General features: G+C 42.4%; 1 protein-coding gene across 2 annotated transcripts in view; it reads right to left on the reverse strand.

Moving 5' to 3' along the window:
- Positions 1–14,970, reverse strand: part of ITGB5 (integrin subunit beta 5) — an 85,615-nt gene that overhangs the window by 30,947 nt on the left and 39,698 nt on the right. For both annotated transcript variants that reach the window (XM_035129332.2, XM_035129340.2), the window contains 3 exons: positions 13,871–13,960; positions 10,676–10,810; positions 7,439–7,868 (listed from right to left, as the gene is read on the reverse strand). In XM_035129332.2, coding sequence (XP_034985223.2) covers positions 7,439–7,868; positions 10,676–10,810; positions 13,871–13,960 — 655 coding nt within the window. The remainder of the gene's footprint in view (positions 1–7,438; positions 7,869–10,675; positions 10,811–13,870; positions 13,961–14,970) is intronic.

Consider the following 14,970-nt stretch of genomic DNA (forward strand, 5'->3'; position numbering starts at 1 on the left):
GTTAAGGATTCTGCTGAAATCTCCCTGCTTTTTGACAAGCCGGTAGCAAGAGTCAACTAATACGCTAAGCAACATGCCTTACTGAGATGACTGGATTTCAATAATCCAAAAGGGATGAGCAAACAAGGGATCATTATGAGCAGAAACAGAGATCTATTTATTTTGCACCCGTCATCTTTGTGCAAATTGTGAAATTCTTTTACGACTTTGCTGATGAGGAAGTTTGATTTTTTTTTCTCTTCCCTTGGAAAGGAAAGTATATGGGTCACAAGGATTTCTATACTCAAGGAAGTCTCCTTTGCCGCTCCAACGATCCTAGATGCATCTAAACAATACTTTGCAGTATACTGAAAATAATAGTTGGATTATCAGTTCAGCTGCCAAAATGGTCTTTTGGGTTTTCACAGTTAAAAAAATGTTGGTGCATGCAACAGGAATCCACTACTTGGAGGGGCTTTGTCTTTTTAGTGCTGCTGCCAAATTCATTCAGATGCTGAACAGTTGCTTTCCCTTTTTATAGGCTTTGGACATGAATGGACTAGCGATTCCTGTACTACCAGGATGGCGCTTTAATGCTTTTCTCATAAATTAAAAAAACCCAGAGATTTAACCCTTCCCACTATGTTCATGCTATCTTCAATCTAATGCCAGCAGTGCAATATCACATTCCCGTATTAGGGGAAATAGCTCTGCTGCTGCTGCTTGCATCTATTTCTTTACTAAACAGGACTAAATGAGCATTTGAACATGCACATCCAGCACAAAATTATTTTAAACCGCAAATTTCAAGTAAAGGTTTCAGAAATCAGAGGTTAATATAGGGGGAAAGGGTAGCTTAGCTGATCTGAAAAAAGGAACAAAAACATGCTAGATAAGCACATTTAGAAATACAGTAGCACTTAGCCAGCACATGCACACATTTTAAGATGATGCATTAATTAAGGAGAGAGGTTTCAACATCAACAGTGAATAATCACCCGATAGCCATTTTAAAAAAGCATGTGACAGTTGCATGATTTCATTCCACATGGCAGTGCCAGATGGGATCTAAGAACTGCCTTTTTTATCAACAACAATATATAGCGCATCCTGTTCAAGGAGAATGTGAAGACCCTTCCCAGCTAATGAGCCCCAACGACACAGGAGAGGAGAAAATATATCCAGAGTCATTCATTAACCAGCAGTGGAGGAGCGGGGGGAGGGGGGCACAGAAAGGGCAAATATATTTCTTAATGGATGAGTTGTGTCCCACATGTAAGAACTGGTTCATAAGGGACAACTGCATATTCTTGCATTGCAGGGGGTTGGACTAGATGATCCTCAGGGTTCCTCCCAATTCTTATGATCCTATGATTTCTGATCTTGCCCGCTAGCTCAGTAGAGCTGACAAGCAACAGGGGTGCCTGCTAGGCAGAAGCCGCAGCCCAAGATCCAGAGATACCACCTATGTATTCTTCCCTGTCAGGTCCACAGAGTTATTGGAAAGTACGCAGGCAGACAGCTGGTCCTTTAAGCTTCACTTATAGCTTTAAAAATGACTGTTCTTTTTTAAAGGGGGTGAAATTAGCTTTGCAGGAAGCACATTCTCAAAGTCCAAAATGGCTCCACTGTCCCCTTGCCTTAGAATCAGGACTACTGCGCAGGGATGCACACATACAAATGTGTTTCCCAGTGCCAATCATCCAAGCAAAAATTCTGCACTGCATTGCTTTCAATGGAAGCTGTATTTGGAGGTGCATCCTTCCGAAACCAACACACTGCCAACAGACAGCATATGTAGATTCTCTTTATCTCTGCACTCTGCTGCTTTCAGAGGACTACATAGCCAAAGGTGTGCTCCACCGAAAGTAGCACACATTTGCATGTATAAATCCTAAACAACTGGTGTTTGAATTTTTCATGATCTAGACTGGTATCATCTATCTCCAAACTGAACCCAAGGCCTGCAAATTATCTATTAGATGAAAAAAGTGGTTCCAGAAGGTGTGAAACTCTCCTTGTACCCTAAAGTAGGTATACAGCCTGTTCTTGCACATACAGCATCATGTGAAGGGGGCGTTAAGTCATGTTAATTCTGGAAAAATCCAGTATCCATCAGTCCTGCTCACATCTGCTCTGGCTTCACATCACTGAGAAATATTTTGCTTGGGCAACATGTGGTTAAGTGGTTAATTTTTGGCCACTACTGTTTTTCTTTTTTTAAAAAATTGCAAGCAAGTGGAGGTTCCCCCTGAGCTGTTTGCCATTATGTTAGTGGCCTTCTGTTGGGTTATTACAAGGATGGGCAACAGACAGATCCCAGCAGGAAAAACAACTCCTGACTTTTTACAAAGGGAATTAAGGCAAAAGCAATGGGAGGATGGGAGAGGGGAGTTGGAGAAGAGATGCCTGCAGGATGGGGGTGATGTCAAACTGATTCCATTAACCCCTAGAGGGAATAAGGCTGATGACCCCCAAGACACATGCATAAAGCATCAGAAGAGGGAGGAAAGACTGCTAAGCTATTGGGACTCCCAAGCACAAAGAATATCCTCAAAATCTAATGCACACAGTAGAAGCCGCCCCACTACAACTAGCAACAAACAACAGGACGCCACTTCCTGCTGTTCATGTCAGTCCTTATTACATCTGAGGGACCTAAATCTTAACCCCACATTTCTGCATGTTAACCCATGTGGCAACAATGGCTAGAAGCATGCCACGCCTAATCCTTGTTAAGAGGCACTTGGAATGGAATTCAAGTAAAAGCAGGCCAGCAGACCCCAACACCGGCTCACTTTCTTTTAAAACATGCCTGGGGAATCCATAAATCTCTGCCGCTAACCAGAAGTGTACCCGGTAGGGAGGAATAAATCTGTCCATTTCAGTCTCTTGTTTTTCCAATCTCACGGTTCAGTCCAGTACGTACTTCCACACCAGGTTTTTAAAAGTCTCAATGAAAACACATCAGTATTTCAGCATGTGTTTCTCCTGCTATATTCAGTTTTAAAAGTCATCTTCCCTAACAAAATGCATTTTTGTGTGCTGTTTTTTATGCGCACCTTCCCCCCCCCCCCAAAAAAAGCCACATTTTTGTACACAATCTTTGGTTGGAGAAATGCATTAAGAAAATTCGAAGGAACATTAGTTTTGAAGGATAGCTGCATTTCAGTTTGCGTATTGTTTTGGAAAGGGTGAATTCGTATGAAAATGGGAAACAATGCAAATTTCTCCCCATCCCTAGTCATGAGTCAGAAAACACACACACAGTTATATGTATCAAGATGCAGTAGCCATAAAGAGAGAGAGAGATGCTGAGGGAAAGAGAAAGACTTGTAAAAAGCTTGGTCAGTCTGCCCAAGTTGGCCTTCTTTGTATCTGCTGGAACTAAGAAATTGCTTCTTTGGGAAGCTTATGAGAAAGAGAAAGAGAGAGAAATCTAGCTGGATATATTTTCCCATCTGTCCTCTTACAATGTATTTGGAACATTTAACAGCTATTAAAACAGAGCTCCTTAGCATCTTCTGGAAAAAGAAAAACTTAAGACTATAAAACATAATAACTAGCTACAATTGACTAATAGGAATTTAGAATACAGAACCAAAATGTGTCTTGGGGTGGGGAGAGGTTCCTACCCAGGAAGGCCGAATTTGTTCTGTCAAAAGTTTCTCTCTCTCCTTGAATCAGAATATTAACTCAGCACATATTATTTAAGTGAATTATACATTGCAGAAAATTGTGTTGACTCTGCATTAGAAATGGAATGCTTATTAATGAAGGTAGATAACCTCTTAGTCATAAGGTTCAGAAATTCATGCCACATGCTGTAGGGTATTCATAGGCATTTTAACAATGATAAATTATAAGTTATACTAAACAATAAATGTATAGGTCAAACAAAATACAGCAACCTCCTACCTTAATGCATATTTCTTATGGGCTAAGCTTATAAAGTGCTGATCAATGGGGGAAATACTAATATAGAAACTGAAATGGGAGCACACGGGGATATAGTTCCAACCTTTCAAAGAGGCGAGTGCAAAAGCCTTCTCAGTTATGATTCTTACTATTAAACCATTATCACTCTTGCAGTTCTAAACTACACACATTTACTCAGAGGGTAGCGCCACTGTGCTGAATGTGGCTTGCTACTGAATAAGAGTGCATGGGATTGCAGCCTTATTGGGCGATGTACCACACAATTCTCCAATGGTCTACTGTACAAGTGCAACCAAGATGAAACTTCAGTATCGCTTCCAGTTTCCAGCTTGTTTCTGATCAAAAGGGAGCAATCCTTACGAAGAATCTAAAAGGCATTTGACCCGGAAAGAATCAAGAGTTCAGCAGTGAAGGAGGACAGCTTGTCTGAACTGCACCCTTCCTCCAGAGACCTCAAAATCTACAAGGACTAAAATGCATCAGCAACACATCAAACATAAAGAATGTGTTGCTAATTGTTTGGATCCTGATCTCTAAAGCTGACAACTAGTGCCAAGAGACTGCATCACAAAAGTTGCAAGAGGCAGGAACTCCAACTGAGAATGTTTCCATCGTAATGAGCAAACTAAACCACACAAAAAATTCCTTCCCCTGCTCTACTACTGTGTGTAATTTTTGCAGAATTTTCTAAATTATAAGATATGGCTGAACTCTGATAGCAGGGGGAGTCTGCTGTTCTCCTTTGTGGTGACAATCCTTTAAATTATTTTGGATCGCCCTCAACTGATGCCAAATCATACCCTTTTGTTGTTCTCCCTATTATCATAACCGTTTCCTCATAAAGTGCATGAATTATCTTATTTTACTTGCATGAAATATAGCATTGACATGATTCAACACTCCATGTGGCTTAGGATTCATTCCCCAATGTATGGGCTGCTTTCATCTACAAACAACACTGTCTCCTTTTGACTTGCACTGCAATTAAACATACTGAATCACTCCTGGGAAAGCTTCCAGGCATCCAAGTCATCATATGCTAGCTATAAAACATGCTTTCACCTTCTTTTGCCATTGTAAAAAGAATACTATATGAGCCCTGTAAATTCACAATCAAAAGCACTATCCATCCTGAGATGGGCCCACCAGCTTGCAGAACTTTGCAGATATTTCCAGATTCTCTGGTCTGCACATAATTTTTAAGCTGCCTTGCTGCTGCTGATTGCTTTTGCAAAGTTTCTGGATTCTCCTCAGGGTGTTCTTGTCCTTCTGGGTTTGTCTGCCACAGAGTTTAATGACTGCCAGAGTTCAATTTGGCACTCGAGTAGCTAAAACGGTGGAGGTGGTTTTGATCAGAGCTTCTGCTATTCACATCCAATTCAAGGAGCAGCGTAAAGAAATGAGAGCAGTGGCCCAAAAGGATGGCTCTAAATCAGGTGTGGGGAACCCTTGGCCCTCCAGAGGTGAACTACAACTCCCAACAGCCCCAATAGGCATAGCCAATGGCAAGGGATGATCAGACTACCCCTTGCAGTTGGCAAAACCCAGGACAGAATATCCCCAAAAATCTCATCCAAAAAAAGAGGAACCTTTATTATGCATACCTGAAGAGAGAACCTTCTCAGAAGTGCTCATCTCCCTAGGGAGGCTCACCTGACACCTACCACTAATGGCTTTTCAGTAGTGATGTGGAGCCGCTTTGAGACTCCTTCAGGTAGTGATAAAGCGGGATATCAAGTCCAAACTCTTCTTCTTATAAGGTTGTTAAAAGAATTACAAAGCAAAAGTACATGAACCGCTTTAAGCATTCAAAAGGCACTATATAAAAGGATGAGTTTTCCCTTTTTAAAAAAATGTTTTAGTAAGAAAGCAAAGAGAAGGATAATCCTGCATTTAGGAGGACTCCAGTCCTCAGTTATTATATCACATTCAAAGTCCCAAAACACCATTCTAACAATAGCAACAGGGCTTCATACCTCTGCTAGAAAACTTCACACACACTAAACAGCATTATTACATTATTTCTAGTAAAGCTATAGGGTACTAGCTTAGCAGTAAATGTGGCACTAGAAATCCAGGGTTACCAGATGTCAAACTAGCATCTGGACTAGGGAGAAAAAGGAAGCCAAATTGCAAGAAGACAGATAACACGGTTCCTCTTAAAGTTAATCTAAGCCATTTTCCTTTTCATTTCCTTTGTTGCCACCACTGTAGCTTTCAGTATTTAATCCTTGAAAAGAAGAAATACTGCAGACCTAACATCTGCAGATTCCTGAGTGCCCAGTATGACTCAGGCTCAGATGACTACTTAAAGGTGGCTCTTGCTACACAGGCCATGGAAAGTATGCTTCATTTTGCAAGACACTGCAGTGTTGTACAAGTTCACGCTTACAGTGATCAAGGCTGAACTGCAAAGTCGGGCAGTTACCACAGAGCCATTTTACCACTGATCAAGCGGTATATAAATACTGCGAAATAAAGGAGTATGCATCTCGCTTTCCCGTCCCTTATTTCTGGGATGGTGTACATAAAGCCGTCTGCATGTACGTAAACATTCTGCAAGTGTTGTCAAAAGGATTAAAAAGCTTAAACTGTACAGTATGGATTGGGGCACCTGCAGCTCTCCACAGATGTTGCTGGAATACAACCCCCTGATCATTAGCTACGCTGACTGGGGCTAATGGAAGTCCTAGTCCATCAACATCTGGAGAGCCACTTAGCTATCTCTATTCTAGTGGGCTTGATCATTACCAATGCATGATCACAGTCAAACACAGCACCATCTTCCCTTCTCCCAAATAACCATTTAGTAACACAATACTCGTGACGTTTTGTGGATTTCCTCGTCCATTTCACCTCATTAGCTGTTGGCAGAGACCTCAGAGTGCAACATACATAACTTACCGTAATGTTACCAAGAGAGTGTGATTTGGGGCTGCAAATCAGGAAGTGATTTGGCCGCACTAGTTTCACATGGCGAATATGGCTTTTGGAACATGCTGTCTTCTGGTGACAACGTAGGTCTAGCATATGAAACCACATTTTCCTGTGCTGAGAAGAGGTCTTGGTGCATTGGCTTGTAAGCGAATGCCTTCTGAAATGTTTTTGCACAATTGGGGTGGGGTGGGAACCAGTGACCCTTCAGATGTTGCTGGACTCCCATTTCCCAACAGCCCCGTCCAGCAAGGCCAACGGTCAGAGGGGATGGGAGTTGTGTAGTTCACAGGCCCGGCTCTAGGTGTAGTCCCGGTGGCGCGGGGCGCCAGGGCGTCGGGCTGGCCATGCTGCACGCTGCGGGGGCGCCAGAGCGATCTCCGCCCCTCAGCGCCAGGGCGCCCGACCTGTTTGAGACGGCCCTGGTCGTTCGACCATTTCTGGAGGGTCACCTTCGACTTAAGAAAACGATTAACAGAAGATCTCGGGGAGAGGAAACTCTGCATGGCTCACCCTTCACATCTGAGAGCTCTCACAAGATCCGAGTTGGACAGGAAAATGGATTATTAGATCGCCTCGCACTTACCTGAACAGATTACACCTTTATTTCTTGGGCAGGAGAAGTCATCGCACTCACAGAACAGCCCGTAGATCTTCCCAAATTCGCTCTCGAAGCAGACGCAGTGGTTGCAAGAGCATTCCCCTCGGCCGTTGCAGACCCGCTTCCCTTCAGCTTCGCGGCACATGTTCTGGTACATGTTCCCACTCTCGCCTTCTTCACATTCACACTTGGCTCCCACATGGCCCGGATCACAGTCACATAACCCACACACGTGGGTGCCGTTCCCACTGCACTTGCTGCTGCTGTGCTCTATCCGTTTGGTGCATCCACACATGCAGTTGTAGGTGACGGTCACCTCCAGAGTGTCCCGAAACCAATCCGGCCTGATAGTGAACGTATGTGAGGTGTTCTCGGCAGGGCAACTCCTAGCTTCTACTGATATCTCAAAGGAAACCTATGCGGGAATAGTGAAAGGTAGGAATGGGAAATCATCAGAAGCCTTAAAAAACTCAAATGTTTTGGCAGAACCAGCTCTACCGTTGGACAGGTTAAGGCAGCTCCCTCAAACAGCAAATGCAACTGTGAATCCTTTATTAATGAAAATGAACAAAATGATGGTGGTGTTTTTAAATGATTGTATCCACAAGCTACCAAATGCCCACGATATTATGATACACAATCCCCCCCCCCATGCCATATGCACTACGGTAGATTTTTTTTCTCTTTGAGAAGTGAAGGCAAATGACTTAGACTGCAAATAAGTGTTGTCTCTTTTATTGCCCCCTTTCCTCCCTTTCTGTTTTTCTTTTTTTAAATGAACACAAATTTGCAGGCTGCTTGGAGAATGCAGAACTGTTGCTAATAAAACAAGGGACAGCCCACCCCTGTGAAACAGAGTAGCACAAATGGAGCAAAGTGATTTATGAAACTTCAAAGTATTTACATATGTCTATGCAGAATGTTAGTTTTGCTCCAGGTTTATCTATCAGCTGATTTCTGGTGTACTTCAAAACTGGCTTGGTTTGAAACATACAGTGGGGAGGGGGGCAATCTCTTGGCTCTTTCGAAGGGTCACTGAGAATTCTCTGTTTTATTGAAATCCCAGCCTGCTCTGCTCTTCTGTGCCAGATGGCAATGTGCAGATGGGACACTGCAGCAAGTTTCGCTATTAGTAACCCCAACAGTGCTGTCCACAATTCAGAAACAGCACAGGAAAGCCTGATCTAGAGACTTGCAGGGGTATGAAGGAAGGAGCTGCTCTCCTCCTTCACAAAGGAAAACAACTCAAAGAGCTTAAAACGTTTGCTGGGAGGAGCCCCAGAATTACATGGACCATAGAAGTTTCCCAATCCTGTGATCAGAGCAGATTAGAACCCACCTCTACTTACGAATTTAATGCGTTCAAAACACACATATTTAAGTCGGAAAAAATTGTAAGTCGAATCCCATAGGAATGTATTGGAAGAAAAAAATCGTAAGTAGACACAACCCTATCTAAAAATTCGTAAGTAGAAAAAATCCTATCTAAACTGCATCCAAGATGGCGGACGGAGCTCCATTCGTAAGTAGAAACATTCGTAAGTAGAGTTATTCGTAAGTAGAGGTACCACTGTACCCAGGTTCTGTCTTCTTCAGGGAAACAAGCATGAAGCATCTACAGCAGGCTTCCTCAACCTCGGCCCTCCAGATGTTTTGAGACTACAGTTCCCATCATCCCTGACCACTGGTCCTGCTAGCTAGGGATCATGGGAGTTGTAGGCAAAAAACATCTGGAGGGCCAAGGTTGAGGAAGCCTGATCTACAGTGCCTTCTCCCAATGTGTGGTTTGGTATATTCATTTATGTTGGATAACGATGGCACATATTGAAAACGCCTATGCAAATAGGCCTTGTTCATGTCACCCTTCTGCACTTACTCTTTGCAGGGCAGCGGGGAGGAGGGTTACCATTCAAGGCCTTCTCACGTAAGTGTTTTTTGGGTTTTTCAAAATATTTTTTCTTATTTTTTTCCCATCAATAACACTCTAATATGGGCCACATTATTACAATGTCAAATCATACCAAATCATAATGCAATTTTAAAAGCCAATTATACATTTCCAAATTAAACCAATTTGGTGACTTCCTGTGTTCTGATTGTCCGAAGGTAATTATTCCTCGATCCTTCTCACGTAAGTGTTAATGCACACAGGCCCCAGTTCACACTGAATATTTTACACACTGTGGTGGATGTAAGCAAAACCACAGCTTGCATCAACATTCTACCGTACATAAAATCCACAGGCTGGTGCCACATGGGAAGGCGTTTGTAGTAACAGCTGAGGAACGAGCACTGGAAGCAAAGAAGGCAATTGTTTGCAAATGCTGCTTTTCTGACTTCTGTCTGTCAAGAGAAGGAATCTACTTCCCTAGCTCTTTCCAAGTACAAATGCAAGGGGTTGTGAGCGCATGCCCCGACAATATAAACTCATGACAAGCCAAGTACAGATTAGTGCTCACTGATCTAAGACTGCAAACTGATTTAAGATTGCAAAGTTGCTCCAAGGTAAATGGGGGATAAGGCCCCTTGAACTCAGTGGGGCTTACTTCTGACATGCACAGGAATGTGCTCCTACCCTGTGAGCAATGCAAGGGAAAGTAGCAAGCCAGCTGATGAAGAAGTTCAAAATGAGAATAACACATTAAAATGCCTTTACCATTTTCAAGATATAGATTATACAATGTATGGAATGGAAAGCTGCTTCCCTCAAGCCCAGCACGTTGTGGCCTTCCAGTTTCCAAGTAGTCCTCAAACAGAATTCACTGGCAGAATTTGGTCTCTCTTTTTCAGTATTAGATCTGAAAGCAATCCTCCTATCTCTAAACTAATAAAAACTGAATTTATGTGCCACTGTTGGGGGCACAGCCCACCCAAGGCAGCTCAGAATATCAAAAACATAACAATGAACAATCTTATAGCCATCTAAAACTGACAAGGGCAGCAACATTAAGTTATCAAAGGCTACTTAAATAGCAGAACAATATAACAATTAACAATATAACAATATAGCTCCCTAGACGGAGGGATTTTTTTTTACAAAGAGGCCGTTTGAAGAAGGTGGGTTTTTAGAAATTCACAGTCCAGAGGTCATAGGCACCTCTGAGGAGGGGGGAACTCCTATTATAGCACTGCCTCAGTTATCCCTTTCATGGGAGCCTGCTGGCCCATATGCAATTCTACCACGATTATTTCCTATCCTGCCCACTGGATAAACAAACTCACCGTGTCTCCTATCTGAAGATCTGCACACTTCCTGACTCCAGGGTATGACAAGCCATCCTGACACGTGGCTGTGAAAGCCAGATTGAGGTCCTCAGGGTTATCCCAAACAGTTAGCTCTACTTTAGATCGGATACTCTAGAAAAGAAAAAGAAGCAGTGTCCCATCAGTTAAAATTTTTAAAAAGCACATACATCATTTCACTTCTTAAGACATTTTAGTGATTTATTTTATGAACAGCATATGAAGTAAGATACCACCGACAGAGTAATTTGCTGGCATTTTCTTTTATTCCAGCTGAGAATGAGAGGAATGGAGGTTCATTCCACAGAGCGTTCCAAGAATCATCTAGTACAATGGTACCTCGACAACCGGATTTTCTGACTTATGAATGGGGGTAATGGCCTCGCGCTTACGAATGTCTCGACATCCGGAAAAAACCAGCCGCGGTTTTAGATACAGATTTTTCGACTTACGAATTTTTAGATAGGGTTGCTTCGACTTACAATTTTTTCCGTTTTTAATGCATTCCTATGGGAAATCGCATTTCCGATGGCGTTTTTCGGCCTACGAATTTTTCGACTTACGAAGGTGCCTTCGGAACGGATTAAATTCGTAAGTCGAGACACCACTGTATTTGAATTTAAAGGCCCTGTTTGCCTGGGATTTTACTGCTTGCGTATTTGAGGGTGAAGGGAGGCATATATATTTAATTAATGAATAAACAAACATTATAAAGAGAAGAAATGGCTCTTTTAGTATTATTGCAATTTTGTCTAACGCATGTCTCAAAGTTGTTGAGGGGTCTGGTGGCTTGGGGTAGTATAACAATCACTGCACTTCCCAAATCTGTTCTAGGGATTCTTCCAAACCTCTGCACCTGCAGTGATGTTTGAACTTACTAAATCCACTACATTCCCTCTCCAACCAAGAAACTATAATATAATTGGAATATAATTGTCCTACTCCCAAGCCCAGAGTCACTTCTCCACCACTTGCCCCTTTGCCTGCACTCCTCCTCTGTGATGCTTCACTCGCTGCCCAGTTCCTCTTCATCAGTATTCTAGGGTTAGCAAGTGGGCAGAACTGTATTGGCTTTCCAAGGAAGGAAACAATGAGTTGGGGCACACGTAGCTATAATGGTGACTGGTTGTTTATCCTTCGCTCATTACCATTGCTGTAAAAATATGTTCAAACCTTTTATGGACCCCTGCTCCTCCCTTCAGGGTGTTTGTTTATAAGCATTCTAAATAGCTATAAAGATGCATTGTCATAGATGTCTTTTACAGTGAGATAAACAGGATATCAAGTACTGTATTTCCAAATCAAAAGCAGAGTAGCAGAGTGTGTGTGTGTGTGTGTGTGTGTGTGTGTTTTAAAAATGCATCTCTGCTAGATTCTCCAACGTTAACATAGCTTGTTTTTTAACAGACCCAGCATGCTGCTCTCTGGATATAATTGGACTCCCAGCTCTCATCAGCCCCCGTCAGCAAGGCCAATGGGCAAGAACAATGAGAGTTTTAGTCCAGCAGCTTCTACAGGGCACCATGTTGGCTATGGCTGTCTTAATACAATACCAACGAAATTGGAGTCTAACAACAACAACAACTTATACCCTGCCCATCTGGCTGGGTTTCCTCAGCCACTCTGGGCGGCTTCTAACAAGAGATTCTTAAACTCTAAATAGTTCCAAAATTCTTGTGGCATACACAGCAACAAATCATCCACTGCCCACATGCCAACTATCCTCATCGGCCTCCCACACAATCAAAACAAACGGAGGAAATGGGTATCCCTTATACATGCCATCTCCTTTTCCTGCTGTGATCTTTAAAACAAAAAGATGCTGCCAGTCAGGACCGGTATTACTAGGTTGAATGTGCTGCTGCCTTTATAATTCAGTATAAATATACCTTTCTTATCAGGGCAGGGTCTATCTACAAGTCAAATACAGGACAAAGGGGACTACAAAAACATTAACAAGTAGGTGCATGCCCATGAGTGGCAGATTTCCTTTCTCCCAGGAGCCTCTTTTATAGTCCCAAATAGCCAATCGGGGGACAACGTGGACCACCACATTGCATAATGCAGCTTTGACTTCTAATAGGCATCCACGCAGCCAAGCTTAACCTCTAAGCGCTGCTCCATGGGAAGAGACTAAAAGTGCTTTTCTGGCACTCATAAGGGAAAGGGAAGTAATCAAAAGGAAGTAATAAACACTCTGGAACAGCACTTCTCTGCGTTGAAACATTATAGAGAAAACAGTCAAGAAAGAGGATTAACAATGAGAAATCAGTTAACAGGAATTCAAGCCAAGAGATGAAACCGTTAAAAGCTCCTATTTTGGCTTCAATCCATCATAGCAAAATAATTTTATGTTCTTATACGGCACCTATGTACAAAATCACCTACATACAGTACGAGAAGATCCAACCTCGGAATCTCCGCCAAAAAGCAAGAGAAACACTTAGAAGTGGGTAATTTGTGTAAGCACACAAATGCCTGTTCATTATTTATTTACTGCATTTCTATCCCACCTCAAGGTGATTTTAAGCTTTTGGAGCTTTTTCCATCATGTTGCCATGCACCCAGGCTTCCCATGACATTTGACCAATTCGGCAAAATTCCCCCAACGCCATTTTTACACCTGAAAACCAGGACATTTCAGGAATTTTCCTGATATATGGCAAGCCTGGGCTAGTGGGGATTTAAACTCCAGTCTCCTAGGTCCTAGTCCAGCACTCTAACCACTACACTAGACTGGCTCTTCTGTGGTTCAATAGAGAAACTCAAATGTCACAGTTACCAGGGCAGGGGATGGCTGGTCAACAATGATGATGGAGGATGTGTGAAGCAAGAAGAAGCAACAATCTGAAGCAGGGGCAAGGCAAAGAGAAATGGACCGTAGTAGTAAATTTAAGGACATCCATAGATTTACAGTGGAGGACACAAGTTCAATTTTCTTACCAGCTAGGTGGCATCATCTGCACACACCTCATTTCATGATATGCTTGAATAGTGGCACAAAGTTATGTCTGTTCCCCAATACCACACTTGAATGCATCTTTTATTTTGAGACTCCTTTGTAAACCACTTTGAGAGCCTCTTGGGGCCATAGAGAGGGATGTAAGTATTCTAAATAATTAAAACATACAGACGAAGTTGATGACATCTAAACACCAAAAATGAAAAACTCACATTGTAGGCCTTGACTATAAGCTGGATAATATTTGTAGAGTCTTGATTTAAAATCTCTACTGTCGTTCCAGGAATGAGGGCAGTAAGGTTCTTTTGAGAAAGAGAGAGAGAGAGAGAGAGAGAGAGAGAGAGAGAGAGAGAGAGAGAGAGAAGAGAAGAGAAGAGAAACAAGTTATTAAAAAACAAAGGAAATTATATCCTCTCATAAGTTTCATCAATATAATTAAAAAGCCACAATTTTTATAAAAGGGAAAAACATTGGTCCTTGGAGACTTCTGTTCACTAACATTAATCAGATGGAGAAGGGGAAATTTTGTTGAAAGAGACACAAGGTACTTTGAGCCTCTGAACAGTGCAGAGACATAATTCACTTTTAAGTAACAAGATTTAAGTAACGGCAGGTTGTGCTGAATCCACTTCTGTTGGCAACATTCCCCAAAAAAGGATTAAATCCCATAGCTATTTCTGGTGCCTTCATGATCACTAACGTTGATCTATTCACTTTAAGAAGCTTAGCTGCTTTTCACTGAAGCTCCATTCTGAAATTAACTGAAGAATGAAATTGGGAGGAGGGCGCACTGCAGAGCTGCAACCCTAACCCCACTTATTTGGAAGTAAGCCCCACTGAATTCCAACAGGACATACTGTACCTCTGAGTAGACACAGTTAGGATTGCAGCCTGATTTACACAAAGGCAAAGCTCCCAGGGCTTAAAGCCAGATCATAAGCACATTCTCAAGTGCTTTTTAACTCCAAGCAGCTCTTCCTTCCTCCAAAGTACTAGACGTCTTAACACATTCTCTCCTCTCACCCCAGAACTCCAGTGGCAAAACTGCCACCTTGCAATCTTAATCAGACCTGAAAGAGTCCTTTCAAGCTTCTCAAGATTGGGGCAAGGATGGGGAAGTTTCAAAAACAGTGGACAAATGTGCAATGGAGAGCTCCCAGTGTACCTGCATGTGTGAAAATATGCCATATTCCTGCATGTGTTTGTGTGTGCATGCATGAGAATGTGGCCCACATCCACCTTGGCATGAAACCCCTGGAGGAGCTACAATGGGGCAATGCAACCCTCATAAAAGATTATTCACCCCTGGAGT

Source organism: Zootoca vivipara, chromosome 1 (genome assembly GCF_963506605.1).
Source record: "Zootoca vivipara chromosome 1, rZooViv1.1, whole genome shotgun sequence".
NCBI classification, from domain to species: domain Eukaryota; kingdom Metazoa; phylum Chordata; class Lepidosauria; order Squamata; family Lacertidae; genus Zootoca; species Zootoca vivipara.